The sequence below is a fragment of the Podarcis vaucheri genome (assembly GCF_965113315.1).
Source record: "Podarcis vaucheri genome assembly, chromosome: 5".
NCBI lineage: Eukaryota > Metazoa > Chordata > Lepidosauria > Squamata > Lacertidae > Podarcis > Podarcis vaucheri.
Window position 1 is genome coordinate 77,179,376 of NC_138763.1, and position 21,726 is coordinate 77,201,101.

At 41.7% G+C, this 21,726-nt stretch overlaps 2 protein-coding genes across 56 annotated transcripts in view; one reads left to right on the plus strand and one right to left on the minus strand.

The window, feature by feature from the left end:
* ANK3 (ankyrin 3) overlaps positions 1-16,925 on the plus strand; it is a 400,513-nt gene extending 383,588 nt beyond the window's left edge. For 24 of the 34 annotated variants that reach the window (XM_082222269.1, XM_082222287.1, XM_082222259.1 and 21 more), the window contains 10 exons: positions 122-196; positions 1,920-2,051; positions 2,922-3,065; positions 5,347-6,004; positions 7,129-7,507; positions 8,920-9,087; positions 12,044-12,127; positions 12,276-12,335; positions 14,593-14,678; positions 15,326-16,925. In XM_082222269.1, the coding sequence (XP_082078395.1) occupies positions 122-196; positions 1,920-2,051; positions 2,922-3,065; positions 5,347-6,004; positions 7,129-7,507; positions 8,920-9,087; positions 12,044-12,127; positions 12,276-12,335; positions 14,593-14,661 (1,769 nt within the window). In that variant the 3' untranslated portion in view covers positions 14,662-14,678; positions 15,326-16,925. The remainder of the gene's footprint in view (positions 1-121; positions 197-1,919; positions 2,052-2,921; positions 3,066-5,346; positions 6,005-7,128; positions 7,508-8,919; positions 9,088-12,043; positions 12,128-12,275; positions 12,336-14,592; positions 14,679-15,325) is intronic. The other 10 variants (XM_082222271.1, XM_082222270.1, XM_082222285.1 and 7 more) reach the window with 6 other exon arrangements.
* LOC309532286 (uncharacterized protein) overlaps positions 1-21,726 on the minus strand; it is a gene marked incomplete at its 5' end in the record, with an annotated part of 71,110 nt that overhangs the window by 36,054 nt on the left and 13,330 nt on the right. For 5 of the 22 annotated variants that reach the window (XR_014219683.1, XR_014219684.1, XR_014219688.1 and 2 more), the window contains 2 exons: positions 695-796; positions 1,197-1,663. The exons of 13 other annotated variants lie outside the window; for them this stretch is intronic. Coding sequence is in view for 4 of the 9 variants with exons in the window: in XM_082222517.1 (XP_082078643.1) it covers positions 695-720 (26 nt within the window). Of the gene's footprint in view, positions 1-657; positions 797-1,196; positions 1,664-17,053; positions 17,366-17,893; positions 19,032-21,726 lie in introns of those variants that run through there. 4 more of the 22 variants (XR_014219682.1, XM_082222518.1, XM_082222516.1 and 1 more) reach the window with 3 other exon arrangements.

Genomic DNA, 21,726 nt, shown 5'->3' on the forward strand with positions numbered 1-21,726 from the left:
GCACTCAGTCATTTTAGCAATTGATCTGAGCACCAGTTAACATAGTACAATGTATTAAAATGCTGTTAGTGCTAAGAATTCTTTCACAGCACCTTTTTAATCAATAAATTATAAATCACAGGTCCACAGAGTCCATGTGAACGGACAGATATAAGGATGGCAATAGTGGCCGATCACCTGGGACTTAGTTGGACGGGTAAGATTTTATTTTGTGGTGATGATATTGCAACTAGCAATTCCTTTGGATACCCAGGCTGAGGGTGTATATGTGTGTGTGTTAGAGTGCAGTTTAGTTCTCAGGGCATCTTTTGTCTTCAGAAAAAGAGGGATACAGTGGACAAGCGAGATTGCAAGAGGTCTTTATGAAATGTGCTCTAGTAGTACTCCTTATAAAATTTCCATAAACACGGTTTATGGAATACAATCTTACTTGGCTATGAGTGATCGCCAAAGAAGAGGAAGAAGATTATAAAACTGGTGTTTATAAAGCATTTGTGACATTTGTATCCCATCATTTCTTCAGGGAGCTAAGTCTGATGTGCCAGCCACACAACCACCCTGTGCAATCAGTTAACATGATAGTAACCTGGTCAGGACACCCCTAGCGAGCTTCATAGCATTAGGTGGGCAAGCAGGAAACTTAGTCTTGAGACCATCACATGTTGCATGGGGTTTTTGTTCACAATTTTGTTACCCCATTATCTCTAGAATCCACTGCATTGGTCCTGTCTCCTCACAGGCCTCAGATATTGTAGGGTGGGGAGAGGTTAACAAGGTTTATTCTTCCTCATCTGTCCTGTAGAAATGTAAGAAATAAATACTTTTGAAGTAGCACAAAGGCCCTTTTTATAAAGACCTCTCTCCAAAGCAAAGCCAGCGAGTTAGACTTCTCTTCATTCTCACCAACTAGTATTGTAATATAGGCACTAAAAAATGTGTAGCTTCCAGGGCCATGAGAGGCATCGGTTGCAGCCATGTTGCCTTGGCAGTAAGGCAGATGACCAGTCCTGCTCAAGGAGCAGGCAGATCTCCTGACATGCCCCTCTTGTCCACTGTTGACAAAAGAATGGAGCTCTCATTGCTGCCTTCTCCTGCTTCCTCCTACATACCCCAGGCATGTCATAAATATTTTATAGCTTTGTATACAATATTTGACAGCTTGGATTCAAAGTATTCTGTATGAGAGTGGAAGGTACCTGCTTGCACTTTGAAGACTCTTTGTGTGTCTGCTTTGGCCATTTTCCCTCTCTCTGACTGCAGTTCTCTTGCTACATCATATACCTTTCCAGAGATTTATCTGAGTCTTCAGGGTAACTTACAACATGAGGAGGCGAAGACAAGAAAGCCCTGGTGCATGCATAAAACACCAGCTTCAGTTCTTTGAGTTGAAGCCAATGTGTTGCTATGCCACATAGTAATTGTGAGGTCATCAGTGATTGTCTACCTGACTGGAAGCCTGATTTAGTCCTATTAGAACAGACTTCCTCAGCCTGCTGCTGATGTTTTAGAACACAACTCCCATCATCCCTGACAGTTGGCCATGCTGGCTAGGGTTGTAGACCGAGGTGTAGTCCAAAAAACCTAGAGAGCAGCAGGTTGGAGAAGGCTATATTTAGACACAGCAGGAAACTAGAGAAACTGTGTAACCTCTTGACCTCTCTTGGGTGGGGTTTGTAGAACTGGTGAAGGAAGGATACAGCCCAAAGCTCCACAAACAGTGGCTGATAGGTTTCAGACAGCAGGATGAAATGATACCTGCTCTCTCAGAGGACTTTCTCCTTTCCGATTTCTATGACAAGTTACACTGAAAAGGCAGAAATCTGAACCAAACTTGGTTTTTCCATGTGTGACCTGCTGAACAGAGTTTTCAAAATAAACTTTGTTATCTCTCTCTCCCCTCCATTTCCCCTGTGTTATAGAACTAGCAAGAGAGCTGAATTTTTCTGTTGATGAAATTAATCAAATCCGGGTAGAAAACCCAAACTCTTTGATTGCTCAGAGCTTCATGTTGTTAAAGAAATGGGTGACCAGAGATGGGAAAAATGCTACAAGTAAGTTTCATAACTATTATTGTTTTAAGTATGTAGAAGTCCATATTTTGCTGAACTTCATACACAGACTAGACCTATCACTTAATGACTGTAGCCTCAACCAGTATGTTAGAATAAAATGCCACAGATCAAAGACTATAGATATAATTTTCAATTCATACATTCATTCATACATTTCAATTCATGCATTCAGCTGTGGGTCATCAAGTTTTGAGAAGTCAAGGAATAAGGAATCTGCATGCATGTGTGAACTGGATTTGTCTCGATAGTCTTAAAACAACACAATTTCACAGTTCTCACAGTGAGAACAGATGAAACTGCCTTATATTGAATCAGACTATTGATCCTTCTAGTCCAGCATTGCCAACTGTAACTGGCAGCAACTCCCCATAAGTCTTTCTAGCCCTGCACAGAGATATCTGGGACCTTCTGTGTGCAAACCATGTGTTCCCCTACTGAGCCATAGCCCTTTCCCAAAGTAGTTACATGCACATACAATGCAGTGAGGAGAATGCTGTCCACTGTTTTAGAGATTGTGATAAGGCATGGCTATGGGAGGTACTGCAAGGCAATAGAATTATTCCATTTTTACAGTAGCATGCACTTATACACAGAGTATTGACGAAGAGCTGATTTGTGCTTTATTGGCACTCTACGACACCAGTATTCGCTATGGTAGATACATGAAGTGTGAAGGTGAGACACATGTCTCTAAACACTTGGGAACGTGCACTGGTTGATTGAATCCATTGCATGCATAAAGATTCCCATGCTATACATGTTACTGTTGCGACCACTGGCCATACTCATAGACAGTTACAAATTTCAGTTATGAAATACTTTTCATCTATTTTGTTCTTCCTTCCACAGCTGATGCCTTAACCTCTATATTGACAAAAATCAATCGGATTGACATTGTAACTTTGTTGGAAGGACCAATATTTGATTATGGAAACATTTCAGGCACCAGAAGCTTTGCAGATGAAAATAATGTTTTCCATGATCCTGTTGATGGTAACTGAATTTGTTTCATTTTGACCAATATTTATCCACACAGAAAAGTCTTTTCATCTAATAACATAAACCATGCAAGATGATACTGTTTCAAATAAAATATATATTTATTTATCTCAAATATATAAAAAAATCAGGGTATGTATCAGTGAACACTTCAGAGTTGTTCTCTCCATTAACTTAATTTGAACTCAGTCTAAAATTACTGTGAAATCGTTCCCTTTGGTAAAATTACAACTGCTTATTGTTTCTTTACATTCTAAAATTACCCTAATGGGATAATGAAATTCTGGTACTCTAATCAATGCCCAGATTTATGCTGAGATTTAACTTCAATTTTTGTTCTTCAACTGTAAATGCTTTTATTGAGCAGATAAATATATAAATGAATCTGTACTACTGATCAGGTGCTAAAAACTAATTCTGACTTTGAAGATACATTAAGCTGCTTTCCAAATACTTCCCTTTTTTGTTTCATTTTGTAAGCTATGTTCTTCTAAACACAATGAATCTCCCTTTTTCTTGTATTTTATTCAAACACATGCTGTTTTTGCTGCCTTCTGCAAGGATTTTCTGGCTGTGTGCAGCGCTTATGAGCTTAATTCATCCCCAAGCAACATTCTTGGTCATTGAATCACCGCATTGCAGAAATTAAAATTCTGTGGACATTTTAAGAAGTTTTCTCTTGAAATGTCGCTTGTGCCTTTTAATCAGAGACAAGTATCTTTTCTACAAAGAGAATGTGCTTCTCTGTGTTGCTGTCTATCCTTCCTCTCCTCTGAACCTTCCTCAAGCTTCTTGTCCTCACCAAGACCAGACTACCTTTTAACTTTCTCTCAGTTGATTCAGTTGCAGAACACGGGGACATTAGTGCACATTGCTCTCCAGGCAGCACAATGTAATGCTGATCTCTCTCCCCATCCCAGCCTTTCATCAGCTCATCAGTTTAATATTTACCTCTGAGAATATGGTTTACAGTTCACTGTCATTTCATTTGTCTATGTTCAAGTCTAACTGCCAGAGCAGGGATGGTCAACCTCTGTATTCCTGGGGGCTGCTCCATTCACCAGCTGCTACTCTGGGCTTTGGGAGCACTTTTCACAGAAGCAAGCAGACCTCATTATGGATGATCAGGCAAAGCTAGCAGTAAGGGCTCTATAGGTATGGAGCATTCACATTCGGGTGGCAAAATATCATTAATTGCTGGGTGGAGGAAGTAATGTCCTTCCAGAAAGATTCTGTCATGAGGCTGATTGGTAGCTTGCTTTTGCCTTTTCAGGATGCTCTTAATATAGCTATACACTAAATTCTACATGCAATATCCTTTGGGCAATTGTTTGTAAGACACATTTATTAAAATTGGGGAGCTACTTCAGGGCTGATCAGGCTCACAGGTCTCCAGCGGGCCATCCCTGTTCTAGATAATTATTGTTCTCTCTTTTTTGTTGCTTATGTTTTTCTTTTCTCTCTTTATTCAATCAGTGTTTCTGATTGTACCCATGTCACCAAGATCGCCTCAGTCTCCAAGATCACCAAGATCTCCTTATTCATCACAATCCTCTCATCTCTGTAGTTTTACTGTTCCCGAAATTTATATCTAGATCCTCCCTATCCTGTAGTTTTTGTTTTAGATTTTGACTCTACAGTCACTGAGAATATGCTATACTTTTCTGCCCTCTTTAAGGTTCATTTGTTTCTAACAACTGCGTTATCATGATGCAGTGATTAAAGTTGAAGTATCTACAGATGATATTTCACATTTGTAATGGTATAAAGCCAAGTAGTTTTATCTTTTGGAAACTGGATGATAAAAATGTACACCAATTTTTAAGAAATCCTGGCTGTCTTGCTTTATAACATAATTCATTACATCTAAACTTTTTGAGTAAATCCAAATACAAGCAGAAAAGTTATTTTGCCACAAAATACCACTCTTGATATAAAAAGACAGCAAGCAGCCATCCAGATTCAGTCCATTTGCTATTGAGAAGAGAAATATAATACTACTTAAATTACTGGAAAACCAGTAATTGAAAAATTGCAACCATGTGTGCTGTAGGCCAATAATAGTAATAAGCTGTGCTGTATTAGCCATTTCATCTACTTTGGTTTTGTTGCATTCTTTAAGGATGTTACATTCATTATTACATTCCTAATTAAAGTGTTGTTATCATTTCATACATTTTCCCCATTTTACATAATTAACTGGCCACTCTGCATGCTTGATTATATGTCACTCCATACTTCATTGCAATCAGTCCAAATGTGCTGTCTTCCATAGGTTATCCCACCATCCAAGTGGAACTGGAAACTCCCACTGGGTTGCGCTTCGTGCCACCCACCCCTTCCCAGCAAGATGATTTCTTTAGCGATTTCTCTAGCATAGAGTCACCCCTTAGAACTCCCAGTAGACTGAGTGACGTGTTAGTAACTCCACAGGGAAACATAGATGATACAGCAGCAGAACCTCCAGTGGTGACTGAAGAAGACACTTCACTGGAAGACGGCAAACACGATTTCTCAGTGCCTAGAGAAGGAGCATCTAAAGATGTAGGCCAGATCCAATTGGATGAAATGGACCTTAATGATTACCCACGCTATCTTGGTAGTTATGCCGAGGTACCAAAACAAAAGCTAAGCCAAGAGACTAGTCCAACTTTAGTGAGAACTGAGCAGCAGGAGAGAGAAAAGTCTGGTACTGATGAGATGACGGAAGAAAAGCTTAAATCTCTGTTTGAAGACATTCACCTTGACGAAGTAGTTGAGTCTGAGGAGATGACAGAAGAAAAAGTCTTGTCTATTCTTAAGTATGTGCAGCAGGCAGAACAGGAACTGTCTTCAATTACAGGTTGGCAGAGTGAGGCCTCCAGCGTCAATGTGGAGCCGCCAACACCAGGACGCAGAATAAGCGGTGATTTGCTGGATCGACTAGATGACAGGTATGAAAGTGTTTAACTAACCAAGTATTCTCATTTTGAAAACACATGACTTTTTTCCTCAAACCCATGGTCAATGTATTTCTAGAAGTACCTATATAATGCTTATGTAAATAAGCAGCAATCCAGATTATAAGGCACCGATATTCTCAAGGCAAATTTACAGTATGGCATTTAAAACAGTGAAATCCCAAACACTGTTAAGATTGGGGGGGGGGTGCACAATAAAATCAGGCTCAGAACAGAATGGGCAGCAGGAAATACATAAGCCTGGTTCCCAAAGGAACAGAAGAATATTTGACCACTTTTCCAATTTCAAAAAAAAGTAAAGTAAAAGTTGCACAGGCCTCCTGGAGAGAGGATGGGTATACTGAAGTCCCAGAGCAGTGACAAAAAATCCTGACCCTGCTCTTTTTGCATTTGCATTGGATGTTAATGCAAAATCCAAAGGTGATTATACTTTTAGGAGGGTCTTGTTAGCTGATCTCAATACTCTGGGTAGGGAGGGAAATTATGTAAGGGGATATGCTTCCTGAAATAAGCTAGGACTACAAGATCAACACCAGCACTGGTAAAATGCTAATTAGCCATACTGGCATGTGGATATATGAATCTTCCTTATGCTATTAACAATCGGGCACACTGTTGGCAGCTACCACCCAAGGTCTTGGGGACAAATGCTTTTCCTACACCTGCTTACTGAAATCCTTTTAAGAGGAATTGTAAGGGACTAAACCTGGGACATTTTGAATGCAAAATTTATTGCAGAGTTATACTCCCTCCCACTGTACTTAATGGAAAGCTCTAGTCTGAATTGTGTGTTAAACACACACACAAACTTTATTCTGCTCTTTGTTTGAGAAACCAAAAAAGCAGAGCTTCTTTTGCCTTCAGATCATCATCAAATTTTCTCTGAGCCATAGAAGCTCATTGGTAGATATTGAGCTTTTGGTGCATATTCTCATTCTCAGGCTAACCGGCCTCACAGGTTTTTTGTGAAGAAAATATTTAGCCATATATGTCACCCTGAACTCCTTGGAGGTGGAAGGGTGGGACAGAAGTACAGCACATAAATTAACACTTATCTATTTTCCAGTGCTTGATCATGTTTGCTTTGTCTCTTGTAGCCCTGACCAGTGTAGAGATTCTATTACCTCATATCTCAAAGGAGAAGCAGGAAAGTTGGAAACCAATGGAAGCTACTCAGAATCTACAACAGAAGCAAAGACTAAGCCTTTCGTTCAGGAGTCTGCAAAGATCCTAGGAAAACAGAGCGACAAGGAAACTGTGAAACCAAAAACGCAAAGTTCTCTCCGAACTGAGCAGCAAACCATCTCATTAACGTCGCATCAGAAATCTTTGCAAGAGGCAAGCAAACCAGCAGTCGATACACCTAAAACCTCTGTGCCTGTCAGCATGAAAAAGACGAGCTGGAATACTTCCGATGACAGCAAGCTGAGACCAAAAGCCCAGGAAGAGGAAGGAGCAACATCGTCCGAACAAAAGGTATAAATGCCATCCGCCTTACTTTGTGTGGGAGTTTTCATTCTTAATTCAGCTAAAGCATTGTGAATATAGAATGAACTTCCCTCTGTGGCTTCCCTTTTATATTTCTCCCAAAAAACTTCCCAGCTAGGGCCAACCATGCAGTGCTGAAACTTCAGTTTAGAGAGCAACAGAGTTTAGTGATCTCCCCTCTCTTACGCAAACTCCATCCCTCTCATCAGCCACTTTAAAAGCCTCGCTTAAACCCAGGTTTAAGCTTTCCTTGAAATGAAAGCAGAGAAGCAGAATTGTGGTGAGGGAGCAGGAAGAAATGATGGGGGTGATTTTGAGCCTGCTCAAAAAACTGCAAAGGGTCCCTTCTGAGAATCTGGCATTTGCCCCCAAATGGGTTAAAAAACCCCAACTCTCAATAAATCTTTCTGAACCAAGGAATGTGTGTGCATGCTGCTCACTGTTGGCAGTGGAGAGCAGCATGCAGCTACTGAAAGTTAGGTCAGTGAAGGAAACTGTGATGGAGTCAAGGCTCTTGCTCAGCCCCAAACCTATTTTGGAGACTGGTCAAGGGACCTCAGAGGTCTAGTGCCCCATCAGGAGAACCCTCTAGACATGAAGCCAGCACCCCATGAGTCCTGCTGGCCACCCAGGTCCATAGACTCAGCATAAGAGGAAGCCTACATAAAGGACTAGGGTTGTGGTGCCAAGCTCTCCAGGATCCTCTCGCCAGTCAGTTGAGACAGCCACAGGAGCAGATGAAAGGCAAAAAAATTAAAATGCTCTTTACTCTCTTCTCTACCCTCTGTCGCAAGTTCCTTGTGGGCTTCTACTTAGAATCATAGAATTATTTCTGCTAATATTCTTCAGTCTTTTGGCTTTTTGTATTGCTTCTTCAAACTGTGGTTTGCAAATGAGGAGCCAACCACAAGAGCCTTCCAATGCCCTTCCTCCTTCCCTGTAGCCCTGAACATTCCTAAACAAGAGTCTCCACTTAACCAGAATTTGAAACCCTGGTCTTGTGCCCAACCCCTGATATACAATCAATGGTTTGCTGATGTAATATAAAACCACACTTGAGATCAACAAGGGACAAGAGGGGGGAAATGTGCACCGGAAGTGGGAAGGGAGTACATGTCCCCAAGGGTGTGCCTCCCTGTCAGTAAACTATGGTTTGCATGTAGCCTGCCACGCATTTATGGCTATGCCAGGCTATACCTGTACAAAACTGTGATGTATTTTGAAATATTTTTAAGGCAGCTCTGAATGCAGAATGCCTACCTCACTTGTGGACATGGCAAAATGCTCCTAACTGAAATATTACCTACCCTGAAAGCAAGATTGCAGACATCCCCCCTATGGTGTTTTTCAGGATGAACTAATGTTGGGTATAACCATTTTCCCCCTCTATTCCTGCTCAGATTCATGTTTGTCTTTTAAATGAGCTGGTAAAATGTACTAAAAACTGCATTTATCAGGAGTATAGTGAGAGTGACAGTGACAGTGACATTGAGATTCAGAGTGATTCAAGCTCAGATGAAGAACAGAGAATCACTACAAGGGTTTATCGGCGACGTTTGATTCTGAAGGTATCGCATGACTGTAGTTCCCACTGGCATGGAGTTGGTCTTGGACTGCAGTACTAATAGTGTTCACATTATACTCCTTCTCTTGGTGTGGTATGTATTTCATAACTGATGGCTGCCCCTTGTATAATCTTAAGACTTGTGGTGGAAAACAACCAAATTGCACGATGGGTTTCCTTTGGTAATCCCACTGTGTGCAGCATGACTTTGCCTCTATAGGTGCACTTTGACTAAATATATACAAATGCCGCTCAGTATAGTGAAATTATAACCTGGATCAACAGCAGTTTTGCAACTATGACCATTATAGCTTGGCTAGTAACAACTGTGAAAGATATATTAATTCTGATTTTGAAGCTGAATGTTGGAAGATTTGGGACAGATAAAAAGAAAGTACTTCACACAGCTATGGAACTCCTCCCACAGGAGGTAGCGGTGGCCACCAAGTTGGATGGCTTTAAAAGAGGATTGAACAAATTCATAGAGGACAAAGCTATTGATGGCTAGTAGTCATGATGGGTATTCTCTGCCTCCACGGTCTGAGGTAGTACTGCTTATGAATAACACTTGCTGGAAAGCACAGGGTGAGCACTCTTGTGCTCTGTTCCCACTTGTGGGTTTCCTACAGGGATCTGGTTGGTTACTGTGAGAACAAGATGCTGGGCTGTTGGCCTGATCTAGTAGGATCCTATGTTTTTGCAGTTTTTGTTTTTAATAGCATTCTTCTGAACAGTCTAAATCAGGGGTGGTTAGCCTTTTTCAACCCAAGGATGGCATTCCCCGTTGGCCAAGAAACACTCTGGGGGCTGTATGCTAGTGGCAGGTGTGACCCCACACTCTTGCACATCCACAAACCACACACATGTACAAGACCCACAGCCCCCCTCCATGAGCTGATCCATACAATCAGCTGTGGGGGAAAGGTTATCCCTACTCCCTCAACTGATGATCAATTGGCTGGTTTTAGCTGCTGTCTGCAATAAGTTACAGTTTTGTTTTTTTAAAAAACCTTTTATGTAATTTTTATTATTTTGAGCAATCCTGGGCTCCCTTGCGGAGAAGAGTAGGTTATAAATGTGAATAATAAATAGATGACTAGCTAGGGAGTTCTTTGCATTACTATCCATCTGGTGGGCTGATACCTACTTTAATTACATAATATGTCTAGCTTAGGTTTATTCCCCCATTTTGCCACCACTGGCAAAATTTATGGGTTCTTGGAGGGAGGCAGAAAAATATTCATGGCCCCCCAACATCTTTCTCCTCTTCTCTTTGGTCCTCAGTAATTTATGCAATTCATGCACATTCTTGACTAACACTTAAATATCTATCCGAAAGCAGACACTGTAGAGTGTCTGTCTGCTCCTACCAGGCACTTGGCAGTGATGCAGAGGGCTAGACCTCAGGGCCAAAATCAAAGGCACTGCAACACAGCACCCACCCACCCACCCTATAGAGTCCGAAATGTCAGGCTAACAGGCCTGGTGTCAGCAGCTGGGCCAGCACAGGCATGCCCAGTCACCACAACATCTTTCTATTTTTTAAAAAAAAGATGCTCACTTTATTCTGTTTACTGTAAAATATATTATCATTTTCTACAGCAAAATTGTGCTTATTCATAAATAAGCATTGTTGTGGGGAGGGTGAGGAATGTTAGTTGTGTGCTTCACAACTGAGCCAATACACATGGCCATCTAAAGAGGGAAGTGTAGGGCAAGACCATGAAGCCCAGGGCCTGAGATTACCTAGCTACACTACCGGTGGAGGCAGTTGCCTGGGAAACTTCATGCCGTGAGAAATTAGTTCATCTAAAAGGGAAGAAGACACAACAAGAGTCAGTCAGAAAGACCTACATGGGTTGCAGGGCTCTTTCGCTTTCTTCTTCTAAGAGCAGCCCCTAGGATGCAGAGATTCAGCTTCTGAACATGTGGTCTGCTTCCTAGGGGCTGTTCCACTTCAGAATGCATGTGTTGGACAGTTATCTCATGGCTGGTTGGTTGGTTTTTGTTGTTGTTGTTTAAAAAAACCCTCTCTGAATGTTTAAGGTTAGCATATCAAAGAAAATGATTTTACCCTAAACTGCTTTCCCATTGTTTTGTTCCAGCTTTTCATAACAGTTATTATTCAAACACAAAGAGTAGTCAAGCATGATAACAGCAACTGCAGTATTAAGTGATGTAGTCAAGATGAACTATTTCTGCATGCCAGAATTGACTTTCTAAACACACTAATTTGTTTGCTTCTGTAATTTATTACCTGGCCATCAATGACTAATCAGCATTTCTGGTATGACTTATTAAAAAAACCCTATAGTGTAAGGGAAGGCCTATTCAAAATGTGAAGTTAAAAAGAATCATGGGGGTAGATGGAACCTTAGTTTTTGTCTGCTGGAATAGTCAGCAAGAAAGGAAAACCATTATTTTCTGGGGGGGGGGGAATCCTCTGAGTAGAAGTAAACACCATGCTACTACAAATATTCTATCAGCGCAAGTATTTCAGCTTGCCAAACAGAATGAAACACCCCTACATATTGTTCTGAGGGTTCTCCTGACTCCCGCTAGCAAATTTTGCGGGGTGCTGGGGGAAGGACTGAAAGCCCTGTTGCACAAGCTAAAGCCCTTGCACAGGGCTTCCACTGATGGGGTTTGTTAGGTAAATCCCACCCATTTTGGGCGGGGGGTTCCTTCATAGCATGGCACGGATCAAGATAGGCCTGTGCATGTACACAGAGTACTTCCACTACAGGCAAACTCTCCTTCCAATGACAGCCCATCACAGATGGCTTCTGTCTAAGTTTAAGAAGACTTTTAAAATGTGACACATTACCATGTGGACATCAGTAGCTGCTGTTTCTGACAAGTAAAATCCAACATGGCATGATTTTATTGCTCGGAGTGGTGTTGAATAGCCAATATTTGGGAATATGGGTAACTGGCTAATATTGTAACACATTCTTTAGGGTGAGGAGGCAAAAAACATTCCTGGTGAATCTGTTACAGAAGAACAGTTTACTGATGAAGAAGGCAACCTCGTCACCCGAAAAGTAATCCCACCTTGCATTTTCATTCTTTTCTCCCTCTCCCTCTCCCTCTGCCTCTCTCTGTTGACTCTTTTTACATTAGCTTTGTCCTTTCAGAGTCGGGTGGAAAAAGTATCGATTTTTGGTTTTTTTCCATATTTCTTCCCTACAGGTTACCCGGAAAGTGTTAAGGCGTGTTGTTATCCCACATGAGAAAAAACCTGGTGACATGGTAACCAGCGTGTGTGTGCAGGAATAGCAAATAAGGGCTGTTCTCTAAATGCTAAAGATTGCTTGCAGTTTAACATTAAAGCAATGCAAAGCAAGAGTGCCTGTGCTTTTGACAAGCTGTGCATTTGAACTCAGAAAAGGCGAGGTCTCACAAATAGTGTGTTGTGTGCTGGCAGGGTTCTTCAGTTTTTCATTCAGTGCCTTCAGATTCTTGAGAGAAATGTATTTCATTTTGATATTCTAGTAGGAAACGTTAGCATTAGGAGTGGTTTTTAATACAGCCATTTGAAATGGCCGAGTCTGAGCCTGAACACACTTTGCCATTCCCATCTCCTACCACCTCCTCCAGTTTCTTTTACTAGCTTGACAGAGGATGACACACAGAAAACAGGGGGGGGGGCTAACTTTGTGGTCTTTTGCTGTAAAAGGGCTTTCTGTGGCACAGGCTGGAATCCTGTGGAAACCTACCTAGGAGTAGTCCCCACCTCCAGTGGACATAGTAGGGTTTGACTTCCCAGGAAACGTTATGCTAGGATTGCACTGCAGGTAGCTGAGGGTGCAAGCATGAAACAAGAACCAGCAATAGGGAGCCTATAGCCCTCTAGATGTTTCTGGACTATAGCTGCCCTCAATCCTGACCACTGTGCACAATGCCCGATACTGATGGGAGTCGAAAGCTATCAGGGAGGTTTCTTATCCTTGACATTTGGATTACAGACTAAAACAATGCCAGATTTGTGGAGGATTTTGTTTTGGTTTTTTTACTTTTCAGCACCAAGCGATTCTTCTTCTTCTAAATTTTCCCCTATTAAGGTCCAAATTGAAGTCAGCTTTTCTAATGATCTTTGAATTCCTATTTTTTTAAAAAGGCCCTACGGAAAGTCTTGATTAATCACCTGTTTTTTTAACCAATTAATGAATTACATTTAAAGTAAGTTTGCACAATACCCAGACTTAAGCACTTGTCCTTTTTGAGAAGTTGAAAGAAGATACCATGCTATTTAATAAACAAAAGGTATTGCTTATCCTAAAAAGGGAAGGTTGCTTTCTTTTAAAAAAAGAAAGGCTAAAGCCATTCTCAATTACAGCAACACCCCAGAAGCAAAACAGCATCAAAAAATAAACAAGTCTGCCCTTAATTCACAGACACCCCCCCCCATTAAAACTGGCCAGCACAAGTTAATGACCTAACCTAACGGTTTACTTGGTTACCCTGTCAAAAGCACAACTTTCTTCTAACAAAATGTTTTGATGCTGCCAATCCTTTGCCAGCAGGGCTATGTTCCATTTGCAGGCAAAAGTTGGTTTGCCAATTTAAAAGGAAAAAAATGTGAGAAAAATGTATTTCTACATCAGGAGAATGGAATACTCTCAATGAATTAATTTAAAAAAAAAAAAAACCAGGGAGAATGACAGGCATTAATGAGGAGGAAATGGGATTGTCTAACCATGGTTTTCCTTGTCCAACTGAGTACCAGGTTCAGCATCATGGAACACCATTATGTAGTTAGAAGGGAGAGTAGGCTGAGACCATCACTTGCATCTCACAATTTTCAGAAAAAGCAACTTGTGAAAATTCTGGTTCTTCTGTATCAGACCTATGCTTTTTAGAGGCCACATTTTTTCATTAATACCAATGAGCTTTCATTCCTTCAACAGTACTCTGCATCTTTGGTTATTGTCTTTCAGTGGCAAAAGACAGGAGATCTGCACTGTCAGCTTTTAGATTTTGTTGCAGATGCGTTTCGCTTTAGCAAATACTTTTACTGGCTTTCCTCTTTCCCCCTTTCATGACATTTTCTCCATTACTAATCTACTTCAGTTGAAGCTGAGCTGTTATGAACTCTCTTAAGAGCAGTGAGCTTTGTTTCCAAAGGATCTGCCAACTTGGGATGCCCAGAAAGGGAAATCTGGGAATCTGGCTTTTCAAGAGGGGTGAAACATTCAAAATTCAAAATTGCATTAAGGGAAGTAGACCTGTGATACTTCCTGATAATCACTGAACTGCGGCAGTATCCCAGTCTAGCATACAATTCATAACATTGTAAGGCTATGTTTCCTATGTTTCCTGATGGTACTGAAAGCTTGTGTTTTTGCAGCTTAGTAGACTGACTACAGAGCTGTGGTTTGTGTGTCTCTGAAGTGCTCAGATTTAATAGCTTCTTACATGTCCCATTCCAGCTGCATGGGACGTGCTAGAAATCAGTTTGATAGAAACCTCGGCATCTGATTTCTGAATGTGTACCTTTCCATTAAAGCAGGGAGAAGGTTATAAGATGAAGACGAAGAAGGAAGTCCGGCATGTGGAGAAGACGACGTATTCATAACATACAAACAGCAAATGGTCAGTTTGCTACACAGACATTCTACTCTTAATACTCTGAGCAAAAATGGAGTCTTAGGAAGCAATAAAGAGGCACGCCAGCAACAATGGCATATGTTAAGAGAGTTTCAGATTCAATACAGGCACAGACTGGGACAAAAATCTCTACTTAAAAGGCTTGCTGAAAAAGGAAAGTATTTGCTAGCCAACGGAAATACACTAGAAATGGTGCCTATCTTTTAAATTGTGGGAGTACCAAAAGGGTAGGTGCCACCACAGTAATGGTCTGATTCCTGCATTGTATGGAACAGAACTTTTGATCAGATGGTACCTGAAGGAGGCCCTCTCTTGCAGAGCATAGTGATAATTTATGAATAAAAGGAGTGTGGTGATCTTTCAGGTACCATAACTTTAATGTGATTATGCCAAGTTATCAAATGTTGCACCAGCACGCCCCTTTCTAAACAAAGACATGCTTAGGGTGGCCTGTGCAGGCCAACACCACAAAAACATACACTTAAGCCGCTATTGCAAAGATTATGTCATTACTGCTTATGCCAAAGGAATCTTTAGGACTGAAATATTAGGTGCTTTTGAAAGGTAGATTTCTGATATTGGTACTGTTTTTTTTCTTCTTCTTCCCTCACCCCTCTCCCTTCTGTCTCAAGACTGTATACGCTTTTACTGCCAGTATTCTAGAGAGAAACTCAAGGAAATGGGGGAAAAAATCAACAGGAATTTTCAAGTCACTGATAAAGCGTGTGTGTGTGTGTGTTTGCTGCTTCCACACATTAATCGCATGGATTTTATGCGACGAACAAAACAAATTTAATTTAGCATGAGCCAGTTCTACAAGAGCATGGAAATTCACTTTCATTCACAGCATTGGAGAGTGTGCAATGGAGAACGATGCAGTGTATATACAAGATTCCCACACTGGAACAGCTTCGTTGAAGCAATTTGATGTCATCTGAAAAAAGGAATTCCTGTAGGATGAGGGGATGTAACGACACTGAAAAAATGGTTTAAACCACAGAAAGACACTAAAATTTACTAAAATCCACAACAGCTCGCCTTATTTTTCTTGGACCCAAACTGTCAGGGTAATAAAATACTCTTTCGTTTTTTTCTCTTTTTTTAAGGAAAAAAATAACTAACATCAATAGTTTCACTGTAAATAAATAACACTGTATAAATTCTAAGGAGAAGTAGAATAAATGTTGATAATTCTTAGCTCACAAACGGAATATTGCATTCATGTTGAACAGAAATCAGTGTCTCAAACGGCTACACCTGCAGGGGTATTCTGGGTGTATCTTCACAGATTCTTGTATATTTAGCAATTATAATGTTTGTATATGCAAAACGCTAGCTTGATTTTAAAAAAATCTTTAAAATCTGCTGCAAATTTAATGATTCCTAAAATGAGGAATTCTGTAGTTCTGTGAAAAAAAACTTTTTTTTTCTTCAGAGTACTAATATTTTGATGCATGCGATTCACCTTATTTTGATGAAATCTTTTCCAGTTTTGCAAACACTAGGCCGCAATGTGACAAATAAAACTCTGGGGGGTGCAATCAACCAAGCACAGCTGCTAAGGCCCCTCCCACCCCCCGGGCATTTAAATGGGGCTTGCAGTGGGCTCCAGCACAACCGCCACTGAAAACGAAGGCTGGTTACACAGCAGCAGTGCTTGGCGGAGTGTGCCCTTTACCTGTAAACACAAAGCCCTTCATCTAATATTTGTTGCTGTTGCCAATTTTTTCAATGGAAACGACCTGAAATTTAAAGAAACCATAACATATACAGTAGTTGCATTATAGGGAGGGGGGTGCTATCTGTTCTTGCTTTATACCAGGGGGAATATGCTTGCAGCTTTTAGAAGTGGGTTGGTGCTCTTGTCAGCACAAGTTTGGGATATTTAAATAAAATAAAAAAAGAAATGAAGAGAAATTCTTAGCTAACAGACTGGCAGCACGCTGTAAAAATATTACTGTATTGTGTACTGGCTCTAAGATGTAGAATCTTTAAGTAAGCCAATCATCTGTAATCATTCTAGCAGTGTAATATTAGGTTGCTAAGGCTGCTGTGTTTTAAAGGGCATTTTTATTTGGGTTTTTGGTGAAATACTTTAATTTGTTAATTATCTTCATATGAAAACAGGTTTCATTGATAATAGCTCTAATTAAATATGTATGAAGAAAACACAAACACTGGATGATCTAGTTGATTATTTAAGCATAAAATAAATTGTGTTAAAACTCTTCACTTATATGTATATTGTGGTATTTATTCATACTCCTGTGGAAATGGTGGGAGTGGCGCATGTTGAAAATGTGGTTACAAAGAGAGACTGTATGCCCAAGTTTTCCTGCTCCCAAGTGGCATTGCCCTACCTTCTCTTCTCTGGGTCCCTCCCTTCTCTTTGCCTTCATGCCTCCTCTGCCTGCTTCATTATTTCACATCTTCCCTCAAACTCCTACCACCTCTTCTCTTTCTCTGATATTGGCTTCTTCTCATTTTGTAAGCCTCCAAGCTTCTCCTGATCCAGCTTCTGTCTCCTTAAGCTCTTCTTCTTCCACACCTTCTTTCCCAGACTTACTGCTTGAATTCCTCCTTGATTTCATCACCTTCCCTCCATACACTGCTTGCTTCCATGTCATCCCTTTAACTCAGGGTCTCACCCCTGCTTCCCATCTTTCATTCCTGTCCAGTGAATGCTACTGGCTACTGATGTCAGGTTGGGCTGCTGATGTCATAGTGGCTCGCCTTATGATGGAACCTGTCTCCTGCCTTCAGTAGCAAAGCAATGAAGAGAAGACATGGGCAAACTCCCTTGCAGAAAAGTGGAAGATTATAGTAGCAGATTGAAGATGATGCATGGAGAACATCAACCATCAATTCTTTGTGGAGTGCATTTCACTAGATGCACTGGAAGAATGGGTATTTTGCCTTTCACTCACATGTGGAACACTTTCAGATACAAGTGGTGTTTCTTGTACCATTTCTAATAAGAAACATTACTCCAAGTTATGCACCAGCCATATGTTGGATAGGCAAATAAACAAATGTGCAAATAAAACATCTTCACAGGGCTTCTCTAAGTGCTTGGCTCACAGCTTCAGCTTCCTCCACTCTGTCCATCATTGTCCTCGTACTTCTGAGGGGAGCGTTGATCCCTTACGTCTTTTAATCAGTGTTCAGATTCTTAGCTCATCCTTGGGGTACTCCAGAACAGTCATTATGATGTTAAATATCCTCATATTATATTGATTTGGAACTTAAAACTCCAGAAGAATAAAAAAAATACAATGCTGCACAACTTTGGGCTTCCAACCAGCAACTTGTAACTTGCAATCAACACAGATAAGAGTCCGAAAATAGAAGGCAAATGATCAATGCTCATTTAGTACAACTGAGCCATTTGCAACTTTTCAGTGACAAAAGGACTATTTCCCACAGCACGTAAGTGTGTAGTACCACCACTGGATTGCAATCATAAATACTTAAATTCTGTTAACATAGTAGCATACTGTTATCTCTCTTTAAAAGTATTGATTCTATTCATGGATTAATTCTACTCATGAATATACATCACTTGTTCTCTAGATTTAATTAGTACATGAGGACTTAAATAACTGCACGGTGTGAACTATCTCTGTTGAAAAGTATTATTTCTGAGCTGAACTACACTAAATATCACTTTAGTTATTTATACAATATAAAGCATTTGTTTCATCTCCCCACATATAAAAAATTGTCCATTTATTTTTGTAGGTAACTTGGGTGGCAATAGTGCACTAGTCTGGAACTAGTCAAGACAGCAGGCATGTAGCAAAATCCTGTCTCCCCAGAGAGTTTATGGCTGTGTACACAATACCAGCTTAAGATGCAGCTAGGCCTTTCTTTTTATCAATTTAGATCAAATACAGTTTGAGGGGAAATGCATCAAAACACAGTATTTCATAGGAAATGACAGGATAGATATAGATTGTAGCTAATGTTGTGTGTACACCTTCCCAAACTAGCAATGGGAGGTCATTGGATGCAGTGCTTTTCTTCTAGAAAAAAGGGTGCTGGTACTACGTACCCTTGAGAACTCCCAGAAAAAAGCACTGACTGGATGCAGAGTAAACAAAGAGGGTGTACACAGCATAATACAACAGAGCATACAATGTAACATCAGTGCACTGCAAGCCATCATAAAGGGCAGCCCAAGTGGAATGTGGTGGAGATCACCACAGCACCCAGAAATTGTGACATGGGTTTCACAGTAGCAGACATTACCAGGGCACAGGGGACAAGAAAATGTCAGGATGCTATTTTTGGTGGCAGCTAGACATCTCCAGACATGACTATTTCCAGTCCTGGTCCCTATAGCAAAGAGGGTAATATAGATGCAATGAATCACAGGTTGGCGGTGGTTGTTTTTTTTAAGCTGTATAATAATGCTAATTGGTCATACTTTATTCAACGTTTCCCCATGTCTGGAGTTCTTTTGCAAGGTTTGTATTTTGTACAAAAGTCAAAGAAAGAGCAATCATGAATAGAAAGTGTTGGCCGCTGGCAACAAAAACACTTGGAAAACTGTAAGAAAATTATCCCCAAGCATCTTGGTGCTACAATTGAAAGGTAAATTGCAGCGACTTAAAATTACTCCAGCAATCTCCAAATCTACACTGTACATCTGTAAAGACTGACTGAAGATGCTTTCCTAACAAGTGCTGTGAGCACTGAGAGTTCTGAGCATTTATGTGGAAATACTTTTATAAAGGCAATCTCTAACACTAAAAATAATATATGTCTCCACCAGGATTTATTTATTTTTGCTGGGGGGCATGGAAATTATTATGTTCTATATGTTGCAACTGTATCTTAGAATCAAAAAGCACCTCAGCCCAGCTTACACTTCAAATGCAAGAAATGCCCACTTTCTAGCTTTCTCCAAACCTGCTTTAAATGTGGCCAGTACACATGGTTTGCGACTTTCCCTTTTAACAAGTGAAATAACATGTTACATATTGCCAGACTCATCCAGGTACAGTGGTACCTCGGGTTACATACGCTTCAGGTTACATACGCTTCAGGTTACAAACTCTGCTAACCCAGAAGTACTACCTTGGGTTAAGAACTTTGTTTCAGGATGAGAACAGAAATCGTGCAGCGGCTGCGCAGCAGCAGCAGGAAGCCCCATTAGCTAAAGTGGTGCTTCAGGTTAAGAACAGTTTCAGGTTAAGAATGGGCCTCCGGAATGAATTAAGTACTTAACCCGAGGTACCACTGTATACAATACAAACACTAGAATCAAACGATTCAAACCATTCCACAAACTCTCTGCTCAGGATTATAAACTTTCCTGATACTGTGCCAATGTACATCAGCCTTCATTATAACAAACTAAAATATTACTGGGGGAAATGCCTCCTACAGTCCTTGCATCCCACTCCTGGAACACAGTCAAGAATGCTAGAGAAGGTTCAGGCTTCAGCGGACCTGCCTACGTGCCTTTTATGCTACAATCAACCAGCATGCCTAGCCAGATAAAGAACAAGCAACAGCAATGGAGGTTATTCAAGGCCTACAGCACATCCCAGTCATTTCAACGGCAGTGCTAGGATCCTCACAGGTATTACAATCAGCCAGAGCAGCAACATCTAAGCTTACCCCTCCAGCAATGAAGTTACATACTGTCAGGGGTTCAGGAGCAGAGGCGAGGGCAAGGGAGGAAACAGAGAGCGAGGGGGAGGAGGCAGAAGAAAGGATGAGTGACGACGACGACCCGAGATCTCCGAGTCTGTCCAGTGAATCAGAAGATTCACAAAGAGGAGCACCAGTGGCAAGGGCAAGGGGGGAGACTAGGGGGACACCCCAGGAAGAAAGAGCCAGAGGGGACTCAGAGGGGAGCAGTTGGAGATCGGGACCTACGTCACCGCCAGAGAGTAGGGAAGAGGAAGAGCGCCTGGGAACTAGCGCTGGCAGCTCACAACAGGAGGGAGGGCACGAGTCAGGAGTGGCCACACCTTCATCGGGGAGCGAAGTGACGGTTAGACGGAAAGTGGAAGGTTGGGCGCGCGCGCCAAGTTCAAATGCACAGGAAGGTGGCGCAGTAGGCAGCCCGGAAAGAGAGCCAGGTCCTAAAGCCCGGCGCAAGGAGACAGGGGAGTCAGGGGGGTCAGCGTCAGAAGAATCCCGGAAGGGAGAGACCCAGGGGGGCAGAGGGACCCAGAGGAGAACTGTCAGGCGGAAAAGGTGGAGCAGGGCTAGGATATTAAGTTGGTGCGCAAGGGGCGGAGACTCAGAAGGAGCTTCGCCGACCTAAGCATAAGGCGTAGGGTTGCACGCAGCAGCTCAAGAATGGAGACTGTAACTCAATAAAGACTTTTAATCAACAACCGCTGGCTAGCGTGATCCTCTGTGAGCTAGGATCTGGAAGTAACCCTGACAGTAAGCTCCTTCTCTTCAAATTGTGGACATCCACGACCTCGCGGAGAGGAGGGAAAGCGGGTGCCTACAAGAAAGCTCACGAACGGTAGACAATATGACGGCCGAACAGCAAATAACGGAACTCAGAGACGCGGTTTCACGACTGACTGCCGAGGCGGTGGCGTCCAGGAAGAGAGAGGAGGACGCAGCGGCCGCCTACAGGGATCTCCAGGTCAGGTTGGACGTGCTTACGAAGCAGGGGCAACAGACACCCAAATCAGAGGGGATTGGGTTGGGGAGACGCACAGGCAGTCTGGTCTCGCACTTCGATGGGAATTTGCAACAGTACCCCAATTTTAGAGCAGACGTAATGTGTGCACTACAACTACTGCACAAAGACTTTAGAGATGAACAAGAGAAAGTGGGGTTCATCATGTCCCATTTGCATGGAGACGCTAAAGCATGGCTGCGCAATTTGTGGAGGGATAAGGATCCTGCGCTCCAAAATGCGGACGCCTTTATTAAAGCGATGGATGGCTGTTTTTTATCAAGCATTGACGTGGATCAGTCAGCAGCCAGAGCCCTAGCACCGGCAGCAGTGAAAGCGAAGCCTCCTAGAGGGAACAGGAAGTGTTACATCTGCGAG